Source organism: Lygodium microphyllum, chromosome 12 (assembly GCF_053477565.2).
Source record: "Lygodium microphyllum isolate KBCC chromosome 12, Lygodium_microphyllum_v1.1.10, whole genome shotgun sequence".
NCBI classification, from domain to species: Eukaryota; Viridiplantae; Streptophyta; class Polypodiopsida; order Schizaeales; family Lygodiaceae; genus Lygodium; species Lygodium microphyllum.
This window is the reverse complement of record NC_141146.1, coordinates 59,287,794-59,307,646: the sequence shown is the minus strand read 5'-3', so window position 1 is coordinate 59,307,646 and position 19,853 is coordinate 59,287,794. Positions and strand designations below refer to the sequence as shown.

The 19,853-nt window shown below is 44.0% G+C and overlaps 1 protein-coding gene across 1 annotated transcript in view; it reads right to left on the bottom strand.

Annotated features, from left to right (window-relative positions):
• The window catches only part of LOC148027806 (DNA polymerase V family), a 64,894-nt gene extending 45,372 nt beyond the window's left edge, over nt 1–19,522 (bottom strand). The window contains exon 1 of the mRNA XM_087689504.1: nt 19,220–19,522. Within this exon, the coding sequence (XP_087545630.1) occupies nt 19,220–19,459 (240 nt within the window). The 5' untranslated portion in view covers nt 19,460–19,522. The remainder of the gene's footprint in view (nt 1–19,219) is intronic.
• Between the last annotated feature and the right edge of the window lie 331 nt (nt 19,523–19,853).

Genomic DNA, 19,853 nt, shown 5'->3' with positions numbered 1-19,853 from the left:
TCATCATCCAATAGTGAGCTCATAAACACATGCTCATCACAATCATCTACTTCTATAAAATCAATCAAATGTGCCCCCCCGTTGCATTTTTAGCAGCCCTTCTAGTGCGTTGAGGTATAGGAGCATCCATTTACTCTCCTGGAGAGTCTGTAACAACCATCTTGGGACTATTTTGGCTGCATTTACAGCAATCCTTTCATGTTGTACTGCTTCTTCCACTTTATGTAGCAAACCATCATCGATACCCTACTGTTCGGGAGCATATGGTGCAGCAATAGCTTGCTGTATTAAGTTTGTCTTGCCATTTACAGCAAGCACAAACTCCAAAGTAAGTGGCAAAAGACCCTCAAAGACATCACCAATGTCATGGGTGGGTGGCATTTGAAACTGATCATGTGAAAATGCAACATTTTTAGCAAATAGGACATCCCTACTGACAAAGACTTTCTTGGTGTAGGGGTCATACAAGCGATAGCCCTACATAGGCTATGCAATCAAACACCCGAAAATAGTCTACTTTGGGTTTCTTGCCATGCCAAGCTTCAAACGGAGTGATCGTCTTCAATGCCTTATTGGGTGCACGATTCAACAAATGATTTGCACACTGAAGGCCTTCTAGCCAAAATTTATGAGATAGCCCCTTGCTTTTTAGCATACAACGAGTCATCTCCATAAGAGTCCAATTCTTCCTTTCAGCACCACCATTTTGCTGAGGAGTCATTCTGACAGTGGCTTCATGTGTACTGGCATGATCAAGCAAATATGTCTCAAAAGCACAAGACATGTACTCCCCCCCTCTATCTGTGCGAAGTGTTTGCACTTTTAAGTCAGTTTCAGGTTCAAGCTTTGCAACAAGACGTTTAAAATGCATAAACACATCAATTTTTGCCTTCAACCCATACACCCATGTATACCGAGAGTAGTCATCAATAAATGTAACAAAGTATTGATGCCCTCCAAGTGCCCGTGTCCTCATGGGACCACAAACATCAAAGTGAATAAGCTGCATTTTTCGGACAGCACGCACTGCACCATCCTTTTTGAAGGCAAACCTGTGCATCTTGCCCAAAATACATCTCTCACATGCATGAGAAGGTGGAGTCTCCACTGAAGGCAATGCATCTACCATATGACATCTTTGAAGGGTCATCAAACTCCCAAAGCTCATGTGCCCATAGTGGGTATGCCATGGCTCCGCATTTTGCATAGTGAGCGAAAGAGTAGTGACTGCTAAAGCATCATGAAAATGTCTGTCATATGTATCCAACAAAAATAGACCCTTATATAGGGTACCGAACAACCTAAGTGCATAATCCCTCTCTCTGTCTCTAACAATGCATTTGTCGTCCTCACAGATGACCTAAAAGCCATGCTTATTAAAAGCACAGATAGACAACAAGTTCTATATAATGCCAAGTACAAACAAGACATCTAGAAGCATGAAATCACAACCATCTGTAGCAATAATAGTGACTGTCCCAATGCCACATACATCATAACTGCTGTTGTTCGCACATGTAACACGCTTCCCAACAGGGAGTGAATGCAAAGAGGTAAACAAACACTTCTTGGAAGTGATGTGCTTTAACGCCCCACTGTCAAAATACCATGTTTGCTGTGTTTTAGCAAAATTAAATGTTGAATCAGCCATTGAAAAACCATGGCTGCATGTGAGAAATGCATAGTCCTCCTCTACAAAGTTGGCTGAAGTATCATCACCAATAGATTTGCTGGTTGATGTTTCTTGGACAGCCAAACCGGAGTTCTTTTTCTTCTCTTTGGCCAATCTCTTTCTACATTCATCGATATAGTGACCGGGCTTCTTGCAATAATGGCATTTCCCCTTCTTTTTAGTCTTTTCTATGTCTTGGACAACCTTATTTGATGGCTGTCCAGCATCACCCTTTTGTTGATTTTTTACATTTTGCTTGACTTTGCCTTTGCCTTTGAACTTGGAAAGCATAGCCACATCACCTGAATACAATGCCACATTCTTCCGAGTCTGTTCCTCTTGCAGTAAGAGGCCTTCCAACTCCACAAATGTAAGGGGCTGTTGCCCCCCCCCCCCCCCCCTCAAAGACAACATCAAATAGGTGTGGAAACCAAGATATGACTCTGAAAGAGAGTTCAATGTGATGTTTACCAATTCAGCATCCTAAATGACCTCATCAACATTGAGTAGCTGCTCACGCTAATCCTGTATGTGAGTAAGGTGCTCTATCATGCTATCACCTTCATCCATGGTCACATTGGCCAACTCTCTGTGGAGATAGGAGTTCCTAGCCTCATTGCATGCTGCAAACATACGCTCAAGTACATCCTATGCTGATTTTGAGGTCTTACAAGACCGAATGTGCAGAATAATTTCCCTTTTCATTGACAAGGCAATCAAAGAAAGTGCCTATGCATCTTTTGAGTCCCATTTTCCTTGATCCTCGATAGAAGGGAGAGGAGGGGCAGCAGCAGTAGCAGCACCAATACCACCACCACCAGCAGCAACCTATCCTCGAGTGTTACGCTGAGGTTTCTGAGGTGCAAGACCTCTTGGTCATTGCAAATCACCTATAACATAGTCCCACAAGTCCTTCGCCACAAGAGGGTTACAGACCATAAAACTCCACAGTGGGTAGTTTGAGCCATCAAGTTTGTCGTCCTAAGTGAGGACACCAAGGATGTTGCTCTGATCATTATTCCCCTGACGTGCCATGCTGTCAATGATAGACAAAAATCTGCAGCCAAATACTTCAATGCTGAAGCATAGAGTATACTCCTCAGAGAAAGTACAAAATACAGAAACTTAATGCTAATTCTTATCCAAATTTACTGGATTTTTCCAAAATTCTCTACCTAATCTAACTATAGCAGCAATTAAATGTTGTTGTATTGCTCATTTCTTGCCTTAGAGTGTGTATCGAGCAAAAGCCCCAAATTTCTTAATAAAATTTCAAAGAAATTGAAGAAATTTGTACCTTACAACTAGAATTTCTGCAAAAATGTTGCCTTGGGATGCATGTCAGCAGTAAACAGCAGCTGAAATCTGCCTCGGATACGTGCCGGATCCAAAAAACTGAAAAGCCCCAAATTTCTTAAGCCAATGTGGAAGAAATTGTGCAATGTCTATGAGTTTGGTAACAATTTGCGCAAAGGGCCTCCAATCGAGCAAAAGCCCCAAATTTTTTGTGGGAATGTCCAAGAATTTGAGAAATTTCTTCAAATTGGTTGTCAATTCGAACTCCAGAAGCAAAAATTTAGCAAAAGTCCCAAATTTTCGGGCAACACGAGCTGAGATTAGAGAAGAGATGGTTGAAATAGACTAGAAATTCCAGAATTTTCTAGAAAACCCCAAATCTGAAAATTAGGGTTTTTGCACTTTTTAGGGTTTGCAGAAATTGGCGGGCAGGATTGAGAAAATGGCGGGTAGAGCTGAGAAAATGGCGGGCAGAGCTGAAAACAGCAGCTCCTTGGGCTGCAGTGAAGGGCTGCGTGTGGGACTGCACGTTGGACTGCATGCAGCGCTGTGCGCAGGCTGAAAACAGCAGATCTGGAGCAGATGATTGAGCTGGACAGATCTGGAGCAAATGGACAGATTTGGAGCTGATAGCTGAACTGGACAGATCTGGAGCAGATGGACAGATCTGGAGTAGACAAGAGACTCAGCTACAGCTACTCCTCCACTTCAGCAGCACCTCACAGCAGCTGAAAACAGTTCCTTGAGCTGAGAACCAAGCTGGCAGCAATAGGACCTTGGGCGGGGTGGCACGGGCTGACGGTGACTGAACGAAATCCGCGCATACGAGTTGCTCTAATACCAAATGTTGGAAAATGACAGCCAACTATGGAGAGAGAGAGAGGAGAGACAATGACAGCAAGAGATTGAGCTGAAGCAAAAAAAGAAGAGTGTACTTGCTAGAATGAAAGATAGAGTGAAAGTACAACTTATGTTTAGGTCAAGGGTTGACCTAACCAGCCTTCCACCAACTAACTAGAGTTAGGTTTATTTTACTCTAGAGCCTAGTGTCACTACTTTAAGTTTCTAAGACACTAGGTGTACACACCTTACATTGACACTTCAATAAGTGTCCATGCCACACAAATTACATTGGGCGCTACTCATAGAATCGGCAAATTCTAACACATCGAGTGGCGTTCCACCTAGTACTTCTCACACATTTTGGTGATCATTGCAACCTGGGTATCCACCCCAATCTCTCCCAAGTGAGGATCAATTGTTACCACAACTTGCCTCTATAGCATTACCTAGTGGACCTCCTGGTTCTACTGCTATGCCCCAATCGAGATTTGTACAGGGCTTCCGTGTCCCAATACCTCCACCTCCATCAGCACCTTATGGAAACATTCATGTTCCAGTGCCTCCGCATCAATTGGCACTCATTGGACACTCCCCGCCTATTTCTGCCTACCCACCTTTCCCCCCTCATTCTTCCTATCAAACACACCCACCACCACCATCTTACCCTCCACCTTCATCTTATCCCACTTTCCCAACACCTCATGGTTCCACCTCATCCACCTCATTCTCAGCTTCAGCATTTTGACTTAGCATCACAGCAATCGGCACACTTGACTGACCGCTATGCGGCTTGGGATAGGACTCGTGATATAAATCTTAACCATAAACTCCAACTCTTTAAAATCATTGACCAGGATGACTTGAAAGTCAAGTTGGCTGAGTATCGGCGACTTCTTTGCCAAATTCTCCACTACAGGGACTCCCAAGTCCTCGGACGATCAAGTCACATCGTTTCTGAACAAACTTCCCAAGAAATACTTCAATTTTGTGGAAGTTATAGTTTCAAAGCCTACCGTGCCTACTTTCTATGAATTTGAGTGTCAGTTGTTGCCTTACGCATGGTTGTTTGATCAATTTCATATGAACTCTTCCTCGAAGGGGGCTCTTGTTGCTCATTCTTAAAAGGGGCAACAAGGGAAGGGCAAACAAAATCAAACCTCCATTCAAAATCAAAAACAAAATCAATCCGGGGAATCACAAGGAAACTCCCAATCACAACTCAAACAAGGGTGGCAAAATGTACCTAAAAAGAATAGGTATTGTCAACATTGTCAAAAGGCTGGTCATTTTGACGACGACTGTCGATCAAAGGCCAAGGGCACAGCATCCAAATCTAAGTCTCAGACCCCCGCCCCTTAGTCGAGCAACCCCCAGCAAGAGAGGTAGGGTGATGGCAAGGGGAAGTTTAAAGGTCAGACTCATACTGCCACCGCTCAACCATCTTAGTCGACAACATTCTCAACTCCAGAGAGCTTGTCTAATTGGTCTGCAAAGGCCTGCATCGTCTCCATAGAGACATCAGATGCGAGTCTTATCCACATCTGTGAGTTGCCTCCTGAAAAGGTTACCGCAGAGGCCCACTCGTCGCAGCCGAGTACTTCAGCTCCTGTTTGGATTGTAGACAATGGAGCTACACATCATATGACTCCTATAGAGAACATTTTCCGTACCCAAGCCCCTGCAGCCGGGCAAGTCTACGAAGGAAACAACTCCTCGGTCAAGATTCAAGCTCAAGGTAGTGTCAATTTTGCCATTGACAAGGGTCCGGATCTGGCCTCGGTGGACAATGTATACTATGTCTCCCAGCTTGGGGTGAGCTTGTTATCTGTTCAATAGCTTTGCCAGTTGGGGAGAACAGTTTTCTTTACAGTGACCACAGTCGAGATCCTTGACTCTCAGACTGGTTTAGAGATTGCTTGCGATGAGGCACAATCTAATAGCCTTTATCACATGACTCACTTTCTGACCGAGCCGATAGCCAAGGGTTCCATGTTCCGTAGCTTCCAAGCATTAGCAATATCTCCAGAGCCTACAAACAATGAGCGCCTTTGGTAATTTCGCTTAGGGCATATTGGTTATGACTCTCTTTATGAGTTATCCTGCTGTCAGCTAGTTGAGGGCCTTCCCCGTCTAAAACTAGCTCGCGATGTCTGTAAAGCTTGTCAACTCGGAAAGCAACACTATACCCCATTCCCTCAACAGTTCACATATCGTGTAGAGGAGCCTCTTATTCGGGTGTCGTTCTAGGGGGTGCATTTTTGTGTCACAGCAGAAGTACGCACTTTAAGTAGTGGAACAGCACACTTCGAATCAGACACGGTCAGTGGCCACGCCTCTTGATCCTACTGTCCACTTGTCGAAGGATATCCTAGGACAGCTCTTCGATGCACATACTTATCGCTTTGTTGTAGGAAAACTTATTTGGTTAATTCACACTAGGCCAGATTTAACTTACTCAGTCAGTATTTCACAGCACCTAGAATGTCACATTGGATTGCATGTCTTCATTTGTTGCGTTATTTACGTTGTACTTATTATTATGGCTTGACATATAGCTCTGGTTTATGTTTGCAGGGGTACATTGATTCTGATTGGACAGGAGATCCCAACACTTGGCATTCTCATGGCGGCTACCTCTTTACCTTGGGCACGGCTCCCATTTCTTGGTCAAGCCGTATGCAGGAGACGGTGGCCACTTCCACAGCCAAGGCTGAGTACCGAGCTCTCTTCGATAGCACCATTGAGGCCATCCACCTAAGGAGTTTGCTGGCAACACTTCATTACCCATGCGACTCTCCCACTGTTGTCTATTGCCACAACCAAAGTACCATTGCCCTTGCAAGCAATCCGATCATTTCTCCACGGACGCAACATGTGGGAGTCCACTTCCATTTTTCCAAAGAGCAGGTTGAGCTAGGCACTAAGAGGGGATGTTGAGCTAAAAATGCATTGGCTTTACTTAAACAGCCCCAAAACTTGCTTAATTAATGAAGAAACCTTGTTTATTTAAAAGAAACACGATCCTAGAGAGTTTCTGTGTCCCATAAGCACAAACCCACTTGGGAGGACCCAAACTTTCTATAAATACGTATACTATCTTCCATTCAACTTACAATCTCGTTTTTGCAAATTTCAAGTGTTTTAGCTTGATGCCCACACCCTGTTCGCAGAGGACATCTCAGCCAAAGTTATCCATTCCATCAGTTGACGCTTGATTTCCAGCCCTCTTCACATAGTTTGGAGCTGATCTCAGCTTCTGTAGGCTGTCGCCAGGCTGTCGAGCCTGGGTTTGACAGTTTTCTCTCTCCTGCAAGCTGTCCTACCTGCGTTTTTAGTCTTTCTCTCTCCTGCAGGTTGTCCTGCCTGCGTTTTTAGTCTTTCTCTCTCCTCACTGTTGTCTCCATCAAACCCAACTTCTCACTACTGCGTTTGCTCGTGTTCGACATCCGGAGACTGCCTTGTTGCGATTCGAGATCCATTCAAAGTACAACAAACTTTCCAACTCATTACCCTTGCCATGATCCTTGAGATACAGGAGTCAGTATTCATTCACTGCATAGTGTGTTTGCTGCATGAGCATTGTATATTCAGCAGTTATATCACTTCAGATATTTTTTGTGTTCATTGTCTCTAAGTTACCCTAACCCTAATTGTGTTCTTTTATCAGTGCTTTGTCGTACGATTGTTATTTGTGCTTCTGTGTCAGAGTATTTCTTTACAAGATCCAAGGTTTCCACCTGAAAGGTAACTTGTAGTAAGAAACAATAGACAAGATGAATTGTAGAACCTAACTTCACCTTGAGAGAGAAGCCACTAGCTTTGTAACTCCATGTTGGAAGGACTTCAAAGGCCTCATCACCAAGCCACAACTAAATCTCCAAGGCTTTGATCTAGGTGGTACCCAAAGATCCTGGGTATCAAGAGGAGAAATGACTACTCAAAGATAGCCAATCCCAAAGAGTAAATGGTGGGTGACGAACTTCATGATGAGTGGATACCCCCTCTTAAGGGTGGAGATACAAGGGCCCCCTCTAAAGCCGAACAAGAAGTAGGAGCCCTCATGGAGAGCATCCCCCTCAAAGTCCCTCTCTATGAGAGAGAGGGAATTGAAAAACTCATGGACCACAAACTCTAAATCATCTGATGGCCAAGAAGGTGCCGCCCATCGTGCCAAAGAAGGTATCTAGGGTGTCGAACTCGCAAGTCTAAGTAGTCGAGGGTGAGAAAAGGGTAGACTCATGCTAAGCCAAGGGTGGACAACAATCGTTGTCTCTCAAGGAAGTGGACTCCAAAGCTGAAGCAATGAAAGGAGTCAAACAGCCACTCTCTTGAAGGAGTAGACTGCTGATGGGACGATAGCCAGCAATCACTCTCTCTCGATGAAGTTGATTGTAGAACCGTGGATTGTCGAGGTGGCATTCCTAAAACCCTAGAACGAGTAGAAGCAACCTCCGTAGCACATTGTGGTGGTCCCAAGGTACCCGGTGATCCTCTTGTGGCTTGAAAGGTCTTAGTACGTATCGAATGTGTCTTATTGCCTTGAGCATAAAAATCTAAAAGCTAGTTCAAAATAAACTCTGTGGCCTAGAAGGGAGAGGTGGCATGAGTGCCTAGGGATAGATGCATATACTCCGGCGGAGTAGGGAGCAAAGGTCAAAGTTGGCAAGCATCGATGGGGGGGCTGGTGATGCTGCAATAAGAGCATCCCGTGGTCTATCCATCTACCTATAAAGAAGTCATAGCACCGGAGTGTCAACCTGTAAAAGGGAGGGTGGGAGGGAGAGGAAGAGAAAGGTCTCTCTCCCAGTGATGCAATGGAGATTAAGGGGAAAATCAATAGATGATGCCAATCCTGCAACCTGCCTTTGCCTCCTCTGATAAACACGATCTTTAGCTATCTAAGCTCTTGCACTCTAATACCATGTCAAAATAGCAAGTATGCTCTAATACCATGTTAGAATATGAAATGATACAAAGAGACAATAGGGTTTGCAGGGAGAAACTATGAGAGTGCACAGCAGAAAGGAAACACGAACATAGACACAAAGGAACAACGAGGAACTGCAAGAGAAGAAGAAAGAAATCTGCATTGGACAAGGAACAAATGTTGTAAACAGGAGGACTGATTAGTCCCTAAACATAGCCCACAGCTTGAATGAAAGCGCCAGATCAAGATAATGATGATGGCAGTACTGAAGACAAAGGAAGACGATGGAGTCAGAGTGTGCATCTACAAAACCTGCAAAGGAAGAATGGGAGATGATCTACCAAGTGAGTGGGAGGTGGCTATAAATAGCCAAAACACTCCTAAATCTGGCCAACCTTATTTTTGGGCCTAAAATATGGCCAACCAGCATTTAATGCTGGTAAAGATACTAAACCGACACAAAAAAATGCCAAAAAATGTGGACAATGTCTGACAAGTAAGGCAAACTGATGTTTGTAGAAACTGCTTGAGAAATGCACACAAAATCCTGACTAGAGGAGAGAATGAACTAAAAGGTAATAAAATGGCTCCTCTAGAATAAGCTACTTCCTCCGTCAAAACAAGTGGCAGACATGTCAAAGCTCCTAAAGTCCTCCTCTGACTCAAACAGACAAGGCATGGCACTCATGATTGCTAACAGACTCTCTCGAATCCTGGATGTGGTGGAAAGCCAAGGGAGAAAAAAATCCTCAGGTGGCAATATTGAAGTCTGTCGATGAAGATTGCTGATGAAGAAGCTCCTCACACGATCCTAGAAACCCCCTCTCAAAACACTAGGGATAAGAAATCCATAGTTGCATCATCAAGATCGTCCCCCTCTGAAAGGGATGGGGGTGCAATCCTGGAAACCCCCTCTGAAACCCTAGGGGCCCTAGTGGAGCCAAAGCTCAAAAGATAACATGTTTGTCTGAATCAAGTGGCAACACCTGTAGGGAATCTACACAGAGAGGAAAGCAAAATGCAGTCCTCTGGGCAATGGGCTATTGAAATAATCATTGGAAAGTAAAGGACAGCTGTTGAGGGAGCGAACCATAGTCCTCTAATGCCATCAAGGAGGAAGAATAATATCACCAACTATCAAAGGAGCAAGCGTAGTCTTAACGCCGAGAGATTGGCCAAGGCTGCAAATGCAAATGCCAAGGGTCTCTGTGAGCTAACACTTAATGGTTTGGAGGTCGCCAGATGAAGGACCAGCTAGCAAGAGGGTAAATGCAGCCTGTGAAGGCTTGTCAATCACACAATTTTTCGTTCTCATTCATTTTTCATTAAATTAGTCACAAAATTACTCCACGTCACAATTTTTCGTTCTCATTGCCTTCATGCCACCTCTATTGTCTTCTTGGCGATTGCACCTTGTACTACCCTATTTCCTCACCTACTTCTAATCACCACAAGACATCACCTATCATGAGGACACGTATTATTGAAATCTCACTTAACATATAGATTAATTTTTAATCACATGATTAAGTAAATGATGCACATGTGAGGTGCAATTGGGATTAAAGTAAATTTACGAGCCTGGGACTCGGAGAAATCATTGGATGTCAAAGGAAAAAGTTGCTATAAGTTATGCCGCATAGGTACTTGGTGGTATCCGGTGTCAATTGTTGGCCTAGGTCATTCATTTGGCCATAAGTGTCAATTGGTAACACTAGAGAAGTGGCGTTTAATGGTACCTAATGCCAATCTGATAGTCAAAGATTAGTGCAGAGACACTCGGGAGTGGAAGATGCTTAGCCAATTTAATTATTGGCCTGTTAGATTATTTTTCAAGGCACCGAAATAATTATTAGATTTATTTTCAGTATTTAAAGACTGAAAATTCATATTTCATTATGAATAATGCTGGAAAAACCACTTGGAAAGGCCGCCACTTATCAAAAATACCCATGAAAACTTACAAACGTCTTTAGAGGCTGGAGAGAGGCATTTTTAGTTATTCAGCCTGCAAGAGAGAGGGAGGAGATGTTGGTTTAATTTGCAGCCATTGGAGGACCTTCTAAGGCAGCAAGGGCAGGAGAAGACCAATCAACAACAGGTGACAGCATCTACAAGCTGTTGAGACAAGGCAGCAGCAGTAAATGACTAATTTTCTTCAATTCTTTGCATCTACATGCCATTGTGGAAGGGCAACAGCTGGACTTGATTGATTTTCAATCATTCTTCACGACAACACTCTGAATTTTCTCTCTCTACAACTTTCCCTCTCATCTCCCAGCATTTCACAGCCTTGCTCCGAAGATCTCAGCATTTGGACCCTTGGAGACTGAGAAATTGCAAATTTCTCTACTATAAATCCTAATTTACAGCAAAAATTAGAGTTTAGCAACAGCCTTGGAAAGCGTGCCAAAAATTGGAAGCTCCAAGACTTGGATTCAACAAGGCTGAAGGTGAATTTCAGCTGAATTCAGATGGAGGACTAGTCAGCCATTGAATTTGAGGCATTTCCATCGTCTATGAAGTAGGTGAAGGCCAATTGAGTGCCCGAATCAAGGGGCAAAATAGATTGAAGACTTGTTGGTCACTTTGGATAGCAAGGGGAGTTGAAATACCGAAAGGGATTGGGAGAATCCCATTGTAAGTTAATTTTTTCTTCAATAAAGCTAAAGAAATACCGAAAGGGGTGCAATTTTGGGGCCAATCAGGTGTGCATTGTCCAAGATTAGTAGGTAAATTTATATTTTCAGATTTGCATTTATTGTTTGCTGCTGTATTTAAGTTGTAATCAGGGATTTACCACCCTATCCGAGGAGGAAGGCTGGTTTCATCACCCATTCATGTCAATTATTGTCCAAGGCTTCACCTATTTCTGACGCCTCTTCTACTGTTGTAGAAGGAGCTGCCTTGTCCAGCTAACTGCCCCAAGCTCTCACCACCCAAGGATATGCTGACTTGCTGCTCCTATTCTCAACACCGCTTGAAGCCTCACAACTGTTGACAATCGACAAACTTTGCCGACTGAAATGCCACCTATTTGTCAATGGTTAGCCCAACGTCTTGGTCATCACGGGGTCTCTCTCTCTTAGTTATCACATTGTTGTGGACTCCTACCCATCATGAGCTGCCCCAATTCTGCCACACTAATCCAACCTACCACCTGGGATCCAACCACCCTTGTAGAAACGACAGTCTATTTGCCACTGCACCTGATTGCTGCATTACCTCTACTGTGTTAGTCACTTAGAGCCAGTTGCATCATTTGTGTAGCCATGTGTAACCAACTTGCCACCTCATCACGACCAATCGCCAGTTATCTTTGCTAAAAATGCTTTTCACCCCTTGCTAGACTGTCAAAAACAGCCTATTATTGATGCTTCAAACATCTTTGATAGCCTACTACCACTTTTACAAGATGGTTCCATGGCTGACCTTCTTCTTAGCCCTCCTTTCCACCACCTACAAACACATTATAGCAGTCTATTCAGCCTGATTTACAGCCACAATAGCATCGTGATACCTTAGCCAAAGAGCAGCCCCCTATTCTTGATCAGTTGTAAAATACAAGGGCTGAAATTCAGCAGCCTAAAAGAGTACCTCACTGTCTGCGACACTCTTTGGGACAGCAAGCAGCCTCTTCCTTTGGCTGCCCGCACACGAGCCTCTACTCGTAAAGAACAGGGCAACCTTCTTGCATGTGTATTGGTGGCTACAACTTGCAATGAAGAACCTCTATATGTTATAAAGATGCTTTTTCATATGATCATTGGGTGGAAGCAATGAAAGTAGAGATTGATTCCATCCATCAGAATGACACTTGGAAGCTATGTCACTTGCCTCATGGTAAGCACAAATAGGTACCAAATGGTTTATAAAATTAAAAGAAAGTCAAATGGTTCTATTGATAGGAACAAAGCCGGCCTTGTTGCCAAGGGCTATGCCCAAGAGCAAGGAATGGACTTTGAGGAGACTTTTGCCCCTATCTCTCACATTACTACCATCAAGAGTATAATTGCCCTTGATACCCACTTTCATTGGGAGGTGCATCACCCAAACATCAAGTCAGCATTTCTCCATGGATATCTCACTGAAGGAATATGTGTTTCTCAACCTCCAAGATTTGTAGTTAAAGGCTCTAAGCACAAAGTCTTGTCAAATTTCAGAATAGCCCTATTGATGCTACACTTTACATTCAACATCAGGGATCTAATTTTATTATTCGTGCGCTTTATGTTGATGATATGCTTATCATTGGGACCAATGCTAGTCAAATTGCAGCATTTAAGGGTGATTTACAGCAAACATTTACCACGACAAATCTTGGTCTACTTCGCTATTATTTGGGTATCCAATTTGCCACCATTGGGGGGAACATCATTATGACACCATCCAAGTATATTGAACAACTTCTTTAGCGCTTTCAATTTGAGGATTGTAAGCCCATGTCCACTCCCATGGAGCCTAGTTTTAGATTCACTTCTAATGATGGTAGCGGATCCTTTAATACTACTTTATGTCAACAAGCTGTTGGATGCTTGATTTATCTATGTCACACTAGGCCCGATCTTCAATTTGCTATCTCCCAATTGAGCAGATTTATGCACAGCCCGTCAGTACTTTCATTGGCGAGCAGTGAATTGCATCTTTTGGTATCTTGGCCTTCTCTACAAGGCTAATTCTTCACTCTCTTTGCATGGATATTCTAGCAGCGATTGGACTGGATATTCAGATTTTCTCTCTCTCATAGTGGCAACTATTGCTTCTTGGGTACATCTATTGTTTCTTGGTTCAACAAGAAACAAGAGATGTACCCAAGGTAGTTTGTTTCTTGGTTCAACAAGAAACAAACTACCTTTGCTACTTCCAGTTGTGAAACTGAATACAGAGCAACATTCATAGCCACACTGGAGTGTGTTTGTTTGGCTCTACAAGTTACTTGCAAATCTTCATGTACACCAAATGGCTCTGACACTTATCTACACTGACAGCCAGAGTGCTTTGGGTGTTGCATAGAACCCAATGTTCCATACCCGCACAAAGCATATAGAAGTTCATTACCACTATGTTCATGAGCGGATGTCAGCTTAGAGAAATAGAGTTGTCTTACATACCCATTGAAGACAACTTGGCAAATCTTTTCACAAAAGCTCTTTCTCAACCAAAGTTCTAGGCTTTTTGGCAAGCCTTGAAATTGATTCCATTTGTACCATAATGTCACACTCTATATTGTCATAGATTGCCATATCCACTTGGATGAACATGTGCAACCATGACCACATGTATCATTTTTTCTAGGATTTTGTTATTGTTCCTAGATCAATCCGCCCATTTCATGGAGGGGATTTTGTAGGCCATCTCATGGGCTACGCATTGATGCCCTTTGATCCATGATTTGGGCTCCCTATGCATTTAAACTATCATCAAATGCAATTATTGCCCCTAGTGTCCTAGGGGCTAAGTGACAATAGGGTTAGGGTTTTATCGCAGTTGAACTGCTAGGGTTTCGTTTTTAACTTAAAAATTGTAAAACTGCCACGTGGCACTACTGATGTGGCAGAGATGACTCTCAATACCCCCTCTCAGATCCTGGACAAGCCAGTAGACGAAGGGATCTGGAATGTCAATGAAGTAAAGCCTGGGGAAGTGCCTTTGTAAACAAATCTGCAAGATTGTCTTCAGTCTTATAGTACTCCACATCAATGGTTGCATCCAAAAGCTTCTCCCTGATAAAGTGACGTTGGATCTCTATGTGCTTCGTCCGGACATGGAATACGGGATTCCGTGCCAAGGCAATACAACTCTCATTGTCGCACCGCAAAATAGTAGGACGAGTCCAGGAGTAGCCAAGCTCCTCCAACCACCACCGAAGCCACACGGTCTCACATGTGGTAGAAGACGCAGCCCGATACTCTGCCTTAGTCGAAGATAGGGCTACCATGGGTTGCTTCTTGCTACTCCAAGAGATAGCACCAGCACTCAAGGTAAAACAATAACTTGTAGTAGACCGCCTTTGATCCACATCACCAGCCCAACTTGAATCACTCCAACCTGCAAAAACAAGATCAAAAGCACATGTACCTGTTGGATAGAAAATCCCGAGGTCGGAGGTCCCCCTCAGAAACCGAAGTATCCTCTGAGCAGCCTACCAATGCACCTGTTGAGGTGCACTCATAAACCTAGCCAAGAGACCTACAGCAAAACATAAATCAACCCGTGCATTGAGGAGCCAAATCAATGATCCAATCAGCTGACAGTAGCGAGTAGCATCTGCCAAAGGAGAATCTCCATGTGAGGTGGCCTTCCAGTTCGGATCCATAAGAGTAGAAATTGACCAACAATCCTCCATCTCAAAAGTCACCAAGAGCTCCTATACATATCTCTGTTGAGAGATAAAAATCCCCCTAGACTGATAAATTTCATGGCCCAAAAAGAAATGGAGAAGTCCTAAATCCATCATCTCAAACTTTTGATGTAGGGCTGCCTTTGTCTCTTCGACCTTCTAGGTATAATCACCGGCAACAATCAAGTCATCAACATACAAAACAAACAACACATGACCTCCCTCGGAAATGTACACATAAAGCTACAGATTGGCCCTAGACCGCCGATATCCCAACTTGGCCTAGAGAAATGAATCAATCTTCTCGTTCCAAGCACACAGAGCCTACTTCAGACCATACAAGGCCTTCTTCAACCTGTAAACCTTCCCATCTGAGAAACCAAAGCCAGGAGGCCCCTCTACATAGATCTCTTCCTTCAAATCACCATTTAAGAAAGCCGACTTCACATGCAACTAAAAAGCAGGCCATCTTTTATGAACAACCAAGGCAAAAACAGCACGAATAGTCGCCATATGAGCTATAGAGGCAAAAGTATCATGGATGTCAACACCTGGGCGTTGTGCAAAACCTTTAGCAACAAGGCGAGCCTTGTGCTTGTCCGAAGAGCCATCACTACGGTACTTGGTCTTGAAGACCCATTTGACACCAATCACATTCTTGTGAGAGGGACGAGGCACAAGAAATCAAGTGCCATTCTGCTCAATGGCCTCCAACTCGGCTTCCATCGCCTTCCACCAATGATTCGACTGTAAAGCCTCCTTCACTAATATAAGCTCTCTATCTTGTATAACACGGAATATCAAATAATAGTTACAGCAAACAAGCTCCGAAGAATGTGCCTGCTGCCTCCGTGACCTGCGCGGTCCATCCTGCGGTTCCCACTCCTCAGGAACCCCCTCGATCCCTAAATCATAGTGTGTGTCACGAGCTAAACAAGAAGGAGGTCGAATCTCTTCTCGGGGCTCCCCATCTACTGAAGACTCGAGTACATCCACCGATGGGATCTCCAGTAGGGTAGCCGGTCGAAGAGAAGACTCGGAATCTAAAGAAAAATCTTCACTAAGAGGCTTTGGCTCCAAAGGAATTGTCTCGGGAGCCCAACTCTCCCCTAGATCTCCAAGTACGGGGTGTTCCTCACTCCCCTATGTGGCTGGAACTTCCATGAACCGCACATCTCGGCTCGTGTCGACATCCCGCTTTACGAATCATACAAGCAAACTAGGAGTTGTAGCCAACAAATACCTGTCGTAGGGAAGCCGCCTCAAATTTGTCACGTTGCGTCTTCAGGATGTGCACATAGACGTCACACCCAAAGATCCTGAAATAAGAGGCATCAAGCTTAGTCCCAAAGTAAGCCTCAAAAGGTGCCATCCTATCAACAGCCGAAGTGGGGGATCGATTTAGGATGTGGATTGCCATAGCCACTACCTCGGCCCACAGAAACTAAGGTGTCTGTCGGTGCTCCATCATGATGCGTGCCATCTTGATCACACTTCGGTTCTGCTCCAACATGTCATTCTCTTGAGTCCACGCGATGGGCTCTCGATTCTGAATCCTTCAACAAGTGTTGATATTAGCAAACTCCTGGTAAATGCCTCTATCTGCACAAAAATGAGTAAACTCATTAGAAACAAATTCACCACCCTTGTCCGATCGCAAGGTCTTCAATCTCCTACCCGATCGGTTCTCCTCGAAGAGAAATCAATCCTTGAAGTGGGAGAAAGCCTCGGACTTCAGTGTCAAGAAGTAGGCCCATGTCATCCTGCTGTAATCATCAACGATCAACATGAAGTACAAGGTCCCCTTCAAGGACTCGTTCCTCATCGAGCCACAAAGATCCGTAGATACAAGCTCCATAGGTAAAGTAGACCGTCTCGAAGCTTTGTCAAGAATCACATCCCTATGCTACTTCCCACAAATGCAGGAGACACATGGTTGCTCGCTCACCACTATGTCGCGCAAACCTCGAACAAGCGACCCTCACGACGCCTTCCGAAGATACTCATAGTTCAGGTGGCTAAACCGAGCATACCATAGCTCGGACTGTGTCTGAGAGGTAAGAGCTGAGGAAGACTTCAATTTAAAGATGCCATTCTCCTCATACCCTGAAGAGAGAACCTTCCTCAATCCACGATCAAGAACTCGAACAGCATCACCGTCAAACTCCACCAAGAGACCAAGAGAACAAATCTTATGTACCTAAAGCAAATGATACCCTAAACCTAGCACGTGCAACACCTCGAAAGTGTGGATACCACCACGTCCATCTAGAATCAGTTGTATCTCACCCCGTGTAGCAATAGACACAGAAGAGCTGTCTCCTATGAGAATCTGCTCACTGAAGGGTCACATATGGACAACACCAACTGTCGAAGGAGTCATGTGCCGTGAGGCACCACTGTCCACGATCCACTCTCGAGCCTGGGGAGCTGTCATCGCAGCATCAGAACTCTTTTGTATAGAGTCCTCAATGACCACTAAGTGTAGAAAAGCAGTTGATGAGGGTGAAGCCACCACTCCACAATCCTTTGTGTCCTTCTTAATGTCCTCCTTATCCTTGTCGAGGCAATCCTTCTCCCAATGGCTGGTCTTACCATAAATATAGCATGTCGATTCTTTCTCTTTATCCTTCTTAGATTTGTTGTCCTCCTTTTTCTTCTTTTGGTCCTTCCTCTTCTTCTGAGAGGCTTGACCAATCAATGCCTCCGATTTGGAAGCATTTTGTCCCTTCAACTGTTCCTCTTGGTCCAAGACCATAAGAACTAACTCTTCCCAACGAAAAGTCGACTCTCGCCCTGAAGTAATAACAGATGAATAAAAAATACCGAATTGTGGTGGCAACTAGGACAATAAAGTGATCGCTATGTCTTCGGAGGAAATAGGCTTCCCCGCATTTTAAATCTGCATCTGAAACTACCGAAGCTTGTTGATGTGTTCCCAAAGTGAAGAAGACTTATTCACGCACAGGGTCCGTATCTGCACTTTCAAAGAAACCCTCTTCATAAGGGTCATCCGGTTGCACATCTGGTCAAGCTCCAACTATATCTCCCGAGCCACCGTCAAGTGCTCTATATGGGCTATCACGGTTGTTGTACGAGACAAAAAAAAGAAAGGAACGGATCCTAGCATTCAGCTTGCCCCAATGAGACTAGGCATTGGTCAACTCCACACGAGCATTTGAAAAGATTCTGGACTCATCTATCACCGAGGGCCGGTTAATCTCCTCCATCACAAGCTCCACCAAATCGTAAGACTCTAATATGGCCAATATTATCACACACCAAATGCGGTAATTGTCGCCAACGAGCTTTTGATATAATAGAAGAGCCGGTAATACAAACATCTTCCGATCCATGATCACCTAGAACTCCACATCAGTCTCTGTAGACATCTTCACCTGCAATGCCTACACAAACGTAAAAGAAACCGCCTCTGACTGTGAAAACACAGCCTCCTAGGGCTCTTTTCTCCACTTCCCGAAACTTCTTCAATCTCGCTAAAGGCGATGAAAATGTAAAATCTGCACTCGAAGCCCAAAAACGCAACCTTCTTCCTTCTCTAACAACAGTAGCAACTTCAGCAAATCTTCTCTTTTCTCACACGCCCACGCTCGCCTCATTCTTGTTCGGATGCGCAACCCACTTGCTCGCACTTAACGCTGAAAACACAACCATGTATTGCACTGAAAACTCCTCTTCAAATAGGTCCACCCTAGGTCAATCCTTCAATGCTCCCTAGGTCAATCCTTCAAAGCTCTGAGACCATGTTAGAGTAAAACAATGTGGAAGCGAATGACCGTGACAAAGAGTGAAGAGAGAGAGAAGAGAGAGAGAGAGAGAGAGAGAGAGAGAGAGAGAGAGAGAGAAACAAAGTGAAACACAGAAAATCTGCAATCAAGAATGTTGTATAAGGATGCAGAATTATACATGGGTCGAAACATTACTATAGCATGCCCTTACAAGGCAGTACTAATAAACAACAGAATTTGTAAGAGTAATACTTGGGAGGAACCAAATTACCTACTATTACAAATGAGCAAAATCGGATTATCTGAAGTAAACATGGCACTGTTATTGAGACACGGCACACTGTTAGAGAGGGGAATCAGATTTCCATTATAAATCAGCACGCACGAATTACCTCTCTGGAGGAGGAGACGCCTCGCACAAGGCGGCGGAGGGCATACTGGAGCGCGGGAGAGCAGTTCTCGAGGCCTTCGTTTTTGTCTTCGGGGGCACCTAACAGGACATCCTTCGGGGGCGCGGTCTTCGGGAGAGAAGCCTGCTCTTGCTGCTGCGCCCGTAGGTCTCTGAGCAGGGCCACACACGCAGCCTCTCTCACTGAGGCGTCCCCCGATGCCAGCTTCCAGTACAGCTCCATTGCTTCCGTTTGCTCTTTGCTCCCCCGCCCTCCAGCCCACCTAGCAGGGTTTTACGCTTCACGCCGTGCTTTTGAACAGGATTTATGTTAATAACGAACGTTTAACTTTATTAACATTTTCTTAATCCCCAATTAGTGTTAATTAGCGTTTACGTTCATTGAGTTAATAATAAAAACACCAAAATTAGTGCTAACTAGGATTTACCTCTATCTCTTTAATAATAAATACCAATTTACTGAACGTTTCAAATATTAACATAGACGTTGTAAATTTCGTGTCAATTAGCCTTTTAGTTGATTAACTTAATAGTTATTTATTAGTTAACTTTGTATTTCATTGAGTCAATAATTTATGTGTTAATATTTATCATTTAATCTAATAATTAACATCTAT